The sequence below is a fragment of the Mirounga angustirostris genome, unplaced genomic scaffold, assembly GCF_029215605.1.
Source record: "Mirounga angustirostris isolate CCGP_5_RB_7025 unplaced genomic scaffold, mMirAng1.0.hap1 SCAF_12, whole genome shotgun sequence".
Taxonomy (NCBI): Eukaryota; Metazoa; Chordata; class Mammalia; order Carnivora; family Phocidae; genus Mirounga; species Mirounga angustirostris.
In genome coordinates this window covers 103,324,584-103,338,423 of record NW_026991720.1, presented here as the reverse complement: position 1 = coordinate 103,338,423, position 13,840 = coordinate 103,324,584, and the positions used below count along the sequence as shown (strand labels likewise).

General features: G+C 50.0%; 1 protein-coding gene across 1 annotated transcript in view; it reads left to right on the top strand.

Annotated features, from left to right (window-relative positions):
* ABCA13 (ATP binding cassette subfamily A member 13) overlaps positions 1-13,840 on the top strand; it is a 379,838-nt gene that overhangs the window by 43,079 nt on the left and 322,919 nt on the right. Inside the window, exons 7-10 of the mRNA XM_064575492.1 lie at positions 659-789; positions 5,684-5,817; positions 8,426-8,590; positions 11,428-11,627. Of these exons, the coding sequence (XP_064431562.1) occupies positions 659-789; positions 5,684-5,817; positions 8,426-8,590; positions 11,428-11,627 (630 nt within the window). The remainder of the gene's footprint in view (positions 1-658; positions 790-5,683; positions 5,818-8,425; positions 8,591-11,427; positions 11,628-13,840) is intronic.

Sequence of the window (13,840 nt, the reverse complement as noted above, 5' to 3'; positions counted from 1 at the left end):
CTTGCATTCCCACCAACAGTGTAGGAGGGTTCCCCTTTCTCCGCATCCCCGCCAACATCTGTTGTTTCCTGACTTGTTAATTTTAGCCATTCTGACTGGTGTGAGGTGGTATCTCATGGAGGTTTTGATTTGGATTTCCCTGATGCCGAGCGATGTTGAGCACTTTTTCATGTGTCTGTTGGCCATTTGGAAAACATTTAAGTATTTAAAGAATAACATGAACACAATATGTACATGCACTCCCTGGAGCCCCTTGTTTTGTGAAACAGGTTGGCGACCATTGATCATGCCCCTGACATCCTCAGATGCGTGGGTTCAGACAGTGGGGGATTGGGGTGCTCGCTATTCCAGGAGGGCACCTCTAGAGTTTAAACCGATGACCTGAGCTTGAGGCAGCCAGGCTGTCTGCCCATGTGCTCTTTGGAGGTGATAGCACCTTGGACCCCGGCCGGCCTTGCCACTGCCCGAGTGAGCATTGATCCCTAGTCCAGAGAGTCAGGGTCACATTTGAAGACACGGTGAAAACTGGTAGGTCTGTGGTCTGTCCACATCCCGCAAAGGGCTGGGACCTGGCTGGTAGGTCACAAGTAAGTCCGAGTCCGTTGCGCTCCGTTTTGCTAAGCCAGCTCACGTTGCTTTGGTTTTCTTTTGGTTCCAGTTCCTTGGCAACTTTGGAAGATTTAGATTGGCTGCCACTCAACCACACTTTCTCCACGGTTTCTGAAATTGTGCTGAATGTGACCATTTCGACGCTGACATTTCTGCAGGAGCGTGGAGCGGCCACCACTGGTATGTGTACCCAAGGGCTTGTGCGAAATTTCAAGTGTTCCCCTGGTTACGTTTATCGACAGCCACCATAGAGCTAAAATGCTGTTCAAAAAATGATGTAATGAACATGTCAAATGCCAAGAGGAATCCCTTGTTTCTGTTACTAAAAGGTGGTAGTAGACTGAAAATCTGGAATTCAAACTTGAATTTGACTCTCTACCATTATTGAAATTCTGTGGCCACTGCTCATAAATGGGTTATTTTTAATTAAAAATAATTGATTTTAAAATTCTTTTATCTGATGTCCTTGAAGGTTAGACCTGTCATTGGTTCTGTGATTTGAATCTTTCTTCTCTCCTCTGCTCCTATCTGGAAAAAAATATTTGAAAATTAGGAAGGCTGGTGAGAAGAAGCAGATTGATGTGGATTTAGAAAGCCCACGAGCTAAATAGACAAACCCCTTCCACAGGGAAGGGGATGGAGTTCCTTAGCTCTATTCTTGACTCACGATATTCTTTCTTTCTTCATTGAAGATTTATTTTATTTTATTTGATGTTGACAAATAAAATTGCATATATTTATATTTTTAAGTTTTAGTTATTTAAGTCATCTCTACACCCAACATGGGGCTTGAACTCACCACCCCAAGATCAGGAGTCACACGCTCCTCAGACTGAGCCAGACGGGCGCCCCTAAAATTGTATGTTTAAAGTGTACAATGTGATGGTTTGAGACAGGTTTACATTGTGCAGTTGTTACCACACTGGAGTTAATGAGCCCATATATCACCTCCCATAGTTAGTTTACCTTTCCTTTGGTGAGAATACTTAAGATCTCTTAGCAAATTTCAAGTATATGATACACTATTATTATTATGGTAGTCACCATGCTGTACATTAGATCTCCAGAACTTATTCATCTAATAACTAAAAGTTTGTACCTTTTGACCAGTATCTCCCCACTTCCCCACCTCCTAGCCCCCTGTAACCACTCTTCTACTCTGTTCAGGGTATTATTTCTTGAATTGTCAACTGGACCTGAACATTTTACTTTTAATTCTTTCTTTCTTTTTCTCTATTTCTGTCTCTTTCTGTAAGGGAAATTCAGGGAGCAGACTGTGGACTTAGAATTCATACACTCATCTATCCATCATTCATCCACATATTCATCCATTCATCCACCACCCACCCATCTGTCCACACATCCATCCATCCATCCATCCATCCATCCATCCATCCATCCATCCCAATATCCATTCATTCATCCATCCATCCACCTACCCACCTATCACACATCCATCCATTCATCTATCTACCCATCCACCCACCTGCCCATCTATGTACACATCCATCCATCTACCCATCTATCCACACACCCACCCATCCATCCACCCATCTATCCACACATCCATCCATCCACCCATCCTTCTATCTACCCACCCACCTGTCCAAACATCTACCCATCTATCAACCCACCCACCTGCCCATACATCCATTCATCTGTCCCCTTACCCACCCATTCACCCACTCACCCATCTATCCACACATCCATCCATCCATCCATCCACCCCAGCATCCATTCATTCATCCATCTATCCACCTACCCACTCATCCACACATCCATCCATTCATCTATCTACCCACCCACTGACCCACCCATCCATAATCTACCCATTCATCTATCCCTCCTCCCACTCATCCATCCACACATCCATTCATCCATCTATCCATCCATTCATTTATCCACCCACCCATCCACTCACCCACTCATCTATCCATCCATCTATCCATCCATCCATTAACTCATTACTTATTGAGTACTTTCTATGAACCAAACATTGTCCTATGAGTGGGAATAAAAAATGAAGTGATACACAGTTCTCGCTCTCAGGGAGGTCCTGTTTAGTACAGGAAAGAGATGTGTCAATAAAGAAAAAACAAAGCCCACAGAGTAGGGATCTGGCATCTTTCTCTGGAAGAGCGTCAAGGAGAAGTTCTGAAGGATGATTCTAGTACGTCAAGGACATGAGGGAGCACTGCCAGGAAGAACTGTGTGTGAAGCTCCCGGCTTTGGCAAGGGCCCCATGTGTTTTATGCCTAGTGTGCCTGGGGCAGTGGGCGATGGCAGGAGGTAATCCAGAAAGAGATCCGGGGCCAGATCACTGAAGAATGCTGGAGCAGCAGTTAGACCTGCATCGTGGGAAGACATTCCTGGTGGAGATGTGAGGGCTCGACTGGGGGGCAGACAGGCCTGGGGCCAGGGGCCCAGGATCACATTCTCTCTGCCTGCCGCTAACTCTCGAAGTCTGTCTCCTGACCTATTTCATGAGGTGGTTACACACAGGTTTCTATCCCTTCCAGATTTTTCTGCCTCCTTGGAACCACCTGACGTGACACCCTCCATCCCCCCACTCACACCCAGGTTCTTCCTGATGCTGGTGACTCAGCGTAGGGAGGACCCCCCTCAGCCCCACCCCGGGTAGGAGAGTTCCTGTCCTCTGAGGCTCTGCAAGAGGGAAGACTAGTCATTAATGTTGAATTCGCTTCTCCTGTGGGTGATTCCAGTGGGAACCACCAGTCCTTACCCTCAGAACAGAACCTCCCCAGTGACCTCCGTTGTAACAAACTCATCAGGAAGCTCAAGTGTTCGTATATGATCCAAATTACAACAATCCATTTACCTTACAACTGGGAATATAAGTACAGCTAAGAATGTAATTAAAATAAGCTATTTTCTATCAATTGCCAGAGAGTCAGGGCTGAGGAATACAATGACAAAGCACCTCGAGGCGACTAAAAATTGTCCTCGTTTCTCTTGTCTCCAAGAAGAATCCCTTTGCCTAACGAGCAGATCATGGCATGTGAAGGGGATTGGGACGTGCCCTGTCAGTGACTTGGGGCCAAGGGCCCGGGCATGTTCTTCCTTGAAGTTGTTAATTCCCATGGTCTGAGCTCTGTCATTCAGCAGTGAGTTTCCAGGCCCCGTTGTCTCTCGTCATTCTAGTTTTATAGCCATCAGTGACTGGTATCACTGTTTCTCTCCTCCCTTTTAGAATTCTGTGAGTAATCCCGATACATTCTGAGAGCAGTAGGGTTTAAAGGTTACAACGCAGGGTCGGGGATCAGATCTGGGTTTGAGTCATGACTAAAGCCCGCGTGACGTTGGGTGACTCTCAATGTCTGCTTCTTCTCCCTGCAAAGAGGGTAATTATTACACCGATCTGGTGTATTGTGGGGAACTCAGCAAGACCTGGCGAGGGAAATGCCTGGCCTGGGCCTGCCTCTTTGACACAACACAAATGCCAGTTTAAAATCTCAGAACCAGGGGCGCCTGGGTGGCTCAGGCGGTCGAGGTTCCGACTCTTGGTTTCGGCTCAGGTCCTGATCTCGGGGTCGTGCAATCGAGCCCCACATTGGGCCCTGTGCTCAGTGTGAGGTCTGCTTGGGATTCTCTCTCCCTCTGCGCCCCCTCAAATAAATAAATAAATCTTAAAAAGATAAAATAAAATCTCAAAAGCAGACCTTGTCCCCTTTATGCAAAGACAACTCGACTGAGAGCAAGGAGTCTCGGATTTCTGGGATCTGCCCCATCTTCAACACCTTCCTAAAGTTCCCTGTGGCTGGGCCTTCATTTGTAAGTGGCAGGACTGTACCTTTCCTGTAGACTCACAGCATTAATTGAAGGGTACCGAGAGGGGCTCCCAGGTGGCTCAGTCGGTTAGGCGTCTGCCTTCGGCTCAGGTCGTGATGCCAGGGTCCTGGGATTGAGGCCCACGTCGAGCTCCCTGCTCGGCGGGAGCCTGCTTCTCCTTCTCCCTCTGCTCTCCCCCTGCTTGTGTTCTCTCTCTCTCTGTCTCTTTCTGTCAAATAAATAAAATCTTTAAAAAAAATAAGGGTACTGAGAGGTCACGCAAATGAGGATGGTTTTGTGGTCCTTCGCACGTGTGGACACTCAGCAGAGGTTTGTGGATCACGATCTGAAACAGTCTAGCTGCTGGGATTTCAGAGGAAGGGTCACCTTGGAATTTGTAAGCTTTTAGGTTTGCAATCGTCAGGCCATGTTCACAGAAATTATGTCAAATCTCGGGGGAGGGGGGTCTCGGAATTATATTCTGCACGTGCCATTTCCAGGTGGCGTTACTGGGTTTTTTGGGCACCTAATGAGTTTTATACCTTGATTAACTCTGTTAAGGGAACTTTTATCTATGACCTTAAATAATTTTTGGAAATGCGGTTTTATTTTTATTATTTTTTTAAGATTTTATTTTTTTATTTATTTGAGAGAGAGGCAGAGATAGAGCAGGGGGAAGAGCAGAGGGAGTGGGACGAGCAAACTCCACGTGGAGCACGGAGCCTGACTCGGGGCTCTATCCCACAGCCCTGAGATCATGACTCGAGCTGAAATCAAGAGCCGGACACTCAACTGACTGAGCCACCCAGGTGCCCCAGAAATGTCGTTTTAAAGACTGCTGTATTTTCTGCTGTGAATTTACTGCAATTTATCCTTTCCCCCCATGCTAGACGCCTCATGGGTTTTAGTATTTAATCAGTATAAAACGAATGCAATAGCGTTGTTGTACATTACCTCTTCATGCATCTGGTTAGGTTTCTCAAGAAAGATTTTTTAGAAGTGAAATTGTGGGGCTCAGTGATTTGAATTTCATAAAGCTCTTGAAATACGTTGTCCTAGTCCTTCTGGAAACTCTGCAGTCATGAATACTAGGTGCCTGGGGTCATCCTTCCAAGCTCTGTGGCATCTGGCAGTAGCTTCTGTTTGCTTCTCCGACCTGATTGTGTGAATAGCATTTGGTCTCTGTTTGCTTCTCCTGTTGGAGAGAACAAGGCACCGTTCTCTGAATCATGTGTCGCATGTTGTCACATCAGCTGACGGGTGTAACTCATCGGTTGCTTTGCAGAGTCCAGATACAACCTGTCCCTGCAAGAGCTGGTGTGGGATCCACAGACGGTCCAGGCTGACCTCAGATCCCGATTTGGTTTCGATGACCTTCATGCAGAACAAATCCTGAATTACTCAGCTCAACTGCAGAAGGTATGCGCTCCTGATGCTTCTCACGCTTTTCCCTTGAGAGTGCTCCTCTGGGGGTGCTCCCCGGACGGGCGGGCGGTGGGATGGGAGAGGCAGCAAGACAGAGGGTCCTCTGCGAGCATCGGAATGCTTGGACTGGTTTGGCCCTTCTAGAAGTGAATTCGAATCTTGAAATACCCTTCCTCTTACCTGGTCACTGTATCCCAGCCCCAAAGGCGGTTTGGAAGTTATAGGAATAATCAGTAATTCTCACTCCCGGCACCTGCAGTGGGTCCGGATGGGAGCGAGGGGGCAAGAGTGGCAAGGCTCACCAGATAGGAGCCTCTCTTTCCAAACTGTATAAAATAAATGGGTTGGACGAGCTGATCCCTGGAGACCCAGCTCGCCGCTGCTACTCCTGAGGTTCTGCAAGGGTCTCTATCTGCACGTTCCCCTCTTGTCACTTCTGTGAGTTTGCCTCACATTACATAGAACCTTTACCTTAGAAGGGTAAGTATTTCAAGATTAGAATTCCAGGGACCCCTGGGGGGGCTCTGTTGGTGAAGCGTCTGCCTTCGGCTCAGGTCATGATCTCGGGGTCCTGGGATCAAGCCCTGCATTGGGGTCCCTGCTCCGCGGGGGGGCGGGAGGGGTCTGCGTCTCCCTCTCCCTCTGCTCCTCCCCCTGCTTCTGCACGCTCTCTCTCTCTGGCTCCCTCTGTCAAATAAATAAATGAAATCTTAAAAAAAAAAAAAGATTAGAATTGCAAGGGCAATGGGTGGGGAAGTGCACAGAGCATATGTTACAGGTGTGAGGTCCTCTGGCTGCTGGAACACGTTACCACCAGCCTGGTGGCCCTGCACGACACACGTTTATTACCACACAGCTCTGGAAGTCGGAAGCCCCAAACGGGTGTCCTGGGGCTGAAACCAGGGTGTCTGCGTTCCTTCTGTAGGCTCCAGGGAGGTGCTGTTTCCTTGCCTTCCTAGCTTCTAGAAGCCACGTGTGCCATGGCTCAGGTCCTCTCTTCCCTCAGGCCAGTGACGATGGGCTGTTTTTCTCATGAGGCTCTGTTGCCTTCCCCTCCCTGGTGTAAGGAGCGCTGTGCTTTCACTGGGATGTGGATGGTCTCCCCCTCTTGGAGTCTGCTGGGTAGCAACCATAACTCACCTGCCAACGCAGAACCTACTCATAGGCTCTGGGGATTCGGAGGTGAGCCCCTCAGGGGGACCATGACCGTGCCCCCCACCCGCATGAGGCCCCTCACCAGCCAGCAACAGCAGAGCCTCCCAGGGCCTCCCCCAGTCCCGCCTGACTGTGGGCACTGCCATTCCGGGCCTTTGCATATGCTGCCCCCCTGGAAGAGAGAAATCTCTCTCGCTTCCTTTCTCCACTGCCCACCGAGAAGACAGATAAATCACGGCTCACATCCCCCTGGGACCCCCATGTCCTCCCTCCCCTGTGACCTGTCACAGGGCCATCGCAGGGAACCTGACCAAGTCGTGTCCACGTCTTAGAGACCGTGCGAGTCCTGTGGGGAGGGACGGGGCCATGTTTCCCTCACGGGATACTGTGGCTTTGTGACAGTCACCAGTGTTAGTTCTCTGCGTCCTAAAGGAAGCTTCCAAGGAAGCTGTGGGCGTTAATGCTTTTGGGCTGTCGCCATCCATAGAGGGTCTAGAACACGGTGCCCAGTTACTGTAAATCCGGGTAACGGGAACGCGGTTCGCTCCCACACACATGGAAGTGCTTTTACAGAGTAGCCACAGAGGAACTGTGTGTAGAAGTTCATTTGGGTCCAAATGTCAAACCATTTCTGACCCACAAGTCCAGTTTGACTTGTCCCGGCTTCCTCCATCTTTGGTAACTGGAAGAGGAGATGTTTCTGGCGAAGCAGCTTTGGGGGTGCAAGGTGCCAGGTGAACTGGGCTGGCCCTCTGTCTGCTTTTGCCCGGAGAGTGAAAAAGAGCAGAATTTGATTGATCCTGTGTCCTCGACCCAGAGAAACTGCTGTTTCCACTGCTTGTGGACAATCCTGAAACACGTCATTCCAGAAGGCTTCCCTCCACACCGGCCACATAAGCGACCCTTTATCAGCCTGTCCCTTCTCCTGTTGTGCAAAGCCTGGAGCTCCTCCTTTTTATTTTTTTAAAGATATTTATTTATTTATTTTAAAAGATTTTATTTATTTATTTGTCAGAGAAAGAGCACAAGCAGAGAGAGGGGCAGGGAGAGGGAGAAGCAGGCTCTCTGCTGAGCAGGGAGCCCGATGCAGGACTCGATCCCAGGACCCTGAGGTCATGACCTGAGCGGAAGGCAGACACTTAACCGACTGAGCCACCCAGGAGTCCCTTTATTTATTTATTTAACAGAGAGAGTGAGAGAGCGGGAGAGGGAACACAAGCAGGGGGAGTGGGAGAGGGAGAAGCAGGCTTCCCGCAGAGTAGGAGCCCGATGTGGGGCTCGATCCCAGGACCCTGGGGTCATGACCTGAGCCGAAGGCAAACGCTTAATGACTGAGCCCCCCAGGTGTCCTCTGGAGTTCTTCCTTTGCCAAGGTTGTGGTATTATTCTCAGAAGGGAACATTATAGAAAAAAGCGGACTTGTAACTATGCTCCCTCTCGTTGGCAGATTCCCACAGAGGAGGCCTTGGAGCGGATGGTGTGTTCCGTCTTGTCCGGAACCTCCGAGGATGAAGCTGACCAAGAGGGTCACACCGGAGACTGTCACCCCCGCTGGTCCAAGGCCAAAGACTACCTGGTGCACGCGGTCAACTGGCTGCAAGTCTACAAGCAGGTGCCGTCCCACAGCGAACCGCTCAGCCTGTCCGCACCCATCTCTTTCCTCCCCATCTCTCATACTTTGATTTTATTGATTTTTAGTGTTTGATTTCTTTTTGGGAAAGCAGGTAACACGAGATGTAAGTATGCACTGTAGTATTGCGAGGAGGGGCCTGGGCAGTTGAAAACCCGAGAACCTGTTCCCTTTCCCCATGCTCCTGTTCCCTGTTTCATTGTGTGTCCTTTCCAGGGACAAGCCCTGGGAGCCCCACGTCCTGCCCATTAAGTGCCCTTCTCCCGTGCGTGACTGCCGGCCTCCCCTCACTGGGGCCTCACCGCAAATGTCCCTGGAAAGCTTGTCTTACACTGAGATGCACACGTGGCCATGGCAAGAATCATGGTCTGTTTTTGGCATGCGGGGTTTCCACGGGCCTCCTTGGGCAACCTCCTCAGGTGTTCAGATGCAGGGGTTTGGCCCCCTGGAGCTCTTGGGGGGCCATTCAGCCTGTCCCTTCACTCTGGTTTTAACAAGAAGCATTGTACTCAAACAGTAACTGATCTAAGGGAAACAGTGAGAAAGATGCTGTGGCCCGTTTTCGTGGATGTGCTGGTGTGGCAGGGAGTACCAGAGTGATTACTTAGCCACAGGCTGGAGGCCACCAGGGGGTCTGGCTTGCTAACAGCAGGGTGCTTTCCGGGGAGCTGTGGGTACGGTGTGAGGCAGAGCCCGCCTGACAATAACGCTCCACTCATTTTAGTGGACGTGATGTCACCTTTTCCTCAAAGGACATGTACTGACCAAGGTCAAAATCTCCAATCGTAGACAAAAGATTATCAAACTCAATACCCAAAGAACAAATGATCCAATCAAGAAATGGGCAGAAGACATGAACAGACATTTTCCCAAACAAGACATCCAAATGGCCAACAGACACATGAAAAAGTGCTCAATATCGCTCGGCATCAGGGAAATCCAAATCAAAACCTCAGTAAGATACCACCTCACACCAGTCAGAATGGCTAAAATTAACAAGTCAGGAAACGACAGATGTTGGTGGGGATGCGGAGAAAGGGGAACCCTCCTACACTGTTGGTGGGAATGCAAGCTGGTGCAGCCACTCTGGAAAACAGTATGGAGGTTCCTCAAAAAGTTGAAATTAGAGCTACCATAGGATCCAGCAATTGCACTACTGGGTATTAACCCCAAAGATACAAATGTAGGGATCCAAAGGGGTACGTGCACCCCGATGTTTATAGCAGCAATGTCCACAATAACCAAACTGTGGAAAGAGCCAAGATGTCCATCGACCGATGAATGGATAAAGAAGAAGTGGTATATATATACAATGGAATATTATGCAGACATCAAAAGGAATGAGATCTTGCCATTTGCAATGACGTGGTTGGAACTGGAGGGTATTATGTTGAGTGAAATAAGTCAATCAGAGAAAGACATGTATCATATGACCTCACTGATACGAGGAATTCTTAATCTCAGGAAACAAACTGAGTGTTGCTGGAGTGGGAGGTGGGGTGGGAGGGATGGGGTGACTGGGTGATAGACACTGGGAAGGGTATGTGCTCTGGTGAGCACTGTGAATTGTGCAAGACTGTTGAATCACAGACCTGTACCTCTGAAACAAATAATACATTATATGTTAAAAAAAAAAAGAAGATAGCAGGAGGGGAAGAATAAAGGGGGGGAATCGGAGGGGTAGACGAACCATGAGAGACGATGGACTCTGAAAAACCAACTGAGGGTTCTAGAGGGGAGGGGGGTGGGAGGATGGGTTAGCATGGTGATGGGAATTAAAGAGGGCATGTACTGAATGGAGCACTGGGTGTTATACGCAAACAATGAATCATGGAACAGTGCATCAAAAACCAATGATGTATGGCGATTAACATAACATAGTAAAAAAGAAGTTTCCTATAAAAAAAAAGATTATTACAGAAATGCAGGTGTGATTCATCACTTGGTGGGACTAAAATGATCACGGGGCAGTGTTGAGCTGGCTGGCGCCAGCGTGGTCAGAGGGACACCTCCGCTTTGTGCATCATCCGGGTAGCCTGCACCCATGGTTAATGCACGGTGATTCAGCGCACCCAGGTGCTCATCATGCTTTTGCTCGCACCTTGTGATTTGGGCAAAAAGCATCTATGTTGGTGTCATGTTGATGATAAACCATGATGTTGCTTGCCTTTAGTATCATCATCCTCAAGTCCATGATGAAGAACCGTAACTAGCAACCATGTGTTCGTTATGATAAAATTGTGAAGTATATCAACATATTTATGCTGTCCCAAACACGTCAGTTTAGTCTTTAAGGCATATGTCACTGGTTTAGTGATGTATGTTGTGGCCTTCTCTCTCTGTCTTTTTTAAGATTTTATTTATTCTAGAGAGAAGGAGGTAGAGAGTGTCAGCCGGGGGGAGGAGCAGAGGGAGAGGGAGAGAGAATCTCAAGCAGGCTCCCTGCTGAGCGTGGAGCCCGACACAGGGCTTGATCTCACAACCCTGAGATCACGTCCTGAACTGAAACCAAGAGTTGGACTCCCAACTGACTGAGCCACCAGGCACCCTGCCTTCTCTTTTGCAAGTGGCAGTGGGCGAAGGAAAGGGAAACAGTAGCCCAATGAAAACGCACCGTGCATCCATCGACGTCATTTTTAATCTTTCGTTTTTGAATAGGAATCAAATCGTACAGCAGTTAACAGACATTTCAGTCTGGCAACATCGTAAAAATTAGGGCTGTCTGTCCTCTAGAATGCTCCGTTACTGTGTCTCATGCAAATGTTCTCATGTTTACTGCGTTACTGTTAACAGTGATGTTTCCGTTTCTGCACGCGTAGGTGTTCGAGCGGTGGTGGAAGGGCAGCATGCTCCAGCAGGTGCTCGCCGGGGCTGCCCGCGGACTGGAGGCTCTCGGCAATGCGTTTGTGGAAGAGCGTGAGCCACGGCAGGTGGTGGAGGCTCTGTATGCCGTGCTTCGCATCCTGAATGAGAGCTTGGCGGCAGATGGCCCCACCGACAGCCATCCGTCTCCCAAGACGTAAGGCGCATCCTCCTGTTTGATTACTGGTTAGGCTCGCGGGCGTGAATGTTAATGGGTGCATAATGAGATGGTGAGAGAAAAATTCATAAAACCGCGGCTAGACTGTGGGTTTCCAGTCAGTAGCTGGGAGACTGCAGGCTGGCGTAGTGGGGACCATCCCGAACCGTTTGCCCCAACCCGATGTCTGTTTTTTTTTTTTTTTTTTTTTTTTTAAGATTTTATCCATTTATTTGTCAGAGAGAGCGAGAGAGAGCACAAGCAGGGGAAGCTGCAGGCAGAAGGAGACGCAGGCTCCCCGCTGAGCAGGGAGCCTGATGCGGGGCTCGATCCCGAGACCCTGGGATCATGACCTGAGCCGAAGGCAGACGCTTAACCCACTGAACCACCCAGGCGCTACCCCTATGTCTGTTCAGATGTGGACAACAATCCGGTGGGGGAACGTATCCGAGAAGGGGGTCAGCCTTCTGGATTTCAGACATAGGTTTAAAAGGAACAAAACCACTTTAGAGGCGCTTTCATGGAAGAAACGGTTTGGTTGTTTTGAAATTTTGTATCGTTGAAATGTTTGCGGAAGGTCCACAAATACTTTAGAAGTGGGAAAAGGTACAGCTGGTGGCCTCTCCTTTGTTGAGATAAGCCGAGTGGATTCCCAAGTGGTTGTTTCTATTGCAATACTGGATCTTGTTCTTCAGCGGGCACTGCCCTTTGCAGGAACTGGACCTTATTACACCCCTGAGGTGTAGGCTCTCCTTGGAAGCCAACAAAAGGTTTCTCAGTATTGTCTCAAAAGGGTCCGTCTCAAGCCACGGGTCTTGGGAGCTCTTGCTGCTTACCCAGCACGAAGGGAGAATTGTGTCGTTAGAATTGCATGGGGTCAGGTCGTGTTCTTAGGGCACACGTGACATCGTGACATACATACATACATAATTGGAAACATTTCCAACTCCCTCGAGTCTTCTGGAACCCGGTTAGGAAGGAGGATCTTGCTTCTGAAGATCTAGTTTCCTGTGTTATCTTAGAGATTGCCCGGGTGCTAGTGATGGAGGAGGTCACCTTCAGGACCCTACAAATCTGCCACACCCCTGCCACTTCTGCCCGGGGGACAGAGAGCCCCGGGGGACTCTGGCTCTCAGCTCCTCCAGGGTTGGGGATGTGAGAGATGGCACCCCCTCAGAGACCTGGTGTGGGTGACCCAAGCTTCCCCTGCCCCCTGCATACTTTCTGCCCACACTCAGGGTGGGAAGATGGGGGGTCTTCCCCCGGCTGCTGTGTGTGCTGGGCCAGCAGTGGGCCCCTGGAGCCTCCCTTTCTCCTTGCACCCACTTCTGTTCAGGGATACAGACAGACAAGCAAATCTGTGGCCGGTGCACAGGGATCTGGCCTCTGGGTTTCTACCTCCCCATGCTGATGGCATCTCTCGGTGGCCCCCGAGGCCTTTGCTGGTTATCAAGCCCTTCGTCTGCTGCTGGCTCCGAGCAGGAGCCCCCAGTGGCCCCGTGTCTTCACCTCTAAGGAAGGAAGGACCCGCCCCCCCCTTGTATGGCCGGCAGGGAGACCCCAGGTTGAGAACTCCCCACACTTAGCAGCTGCTCACAAGCACTGCCCGGTCCCTCACGCCTCCCACGTCTCACACCTCCCACGGCATCTGCATCTCCCTCCTCAACTCACCCCCCCATCCCTCCATCCCGCTCACTGAGTTTCCTCCTCGGCCGTCCCCTCACACGGACCTTCCAGATTCAGTTGTGCCTTGTCAATCCTGTGTTTTCACAGCGGCTTGTTTCCCGTCTTCGGTGTGGACATGAGCCCCACCGCACAGCTGTCATCCGTGGGTGGCCAAGGCTCGGGTCCCGGCGCTGTCCCTGTTGCTGACACCTGCTCTGGCTGCCAGACTCACGTCCCCTCCTGGCATCAGCCAGTGCATCTTTCTTAGTGCTCGCTGTCATTGTTATTTTAGACCGCGTCTGCCCCTCCTGAAATCAGCCACTCGCTTGCCCGCGGTTCCTCCGGATCCTTATGCTGGGATCCTTGGCAGGGAACTGCTGGCCCAGGACACCCCACTCATTACTTCTACCCTGTGCTGGCCGATTGCTCACACCTTCTCTCTTCCAAGTCACGACTTCCAACCGGAAGCCCAACCAAGGCTTCCTTTGGTCCCGAGGATGCGCGTCCTTAGAGGCAGGCGTGCTCGTGGTGGCTCTGTTCTTGCTGGA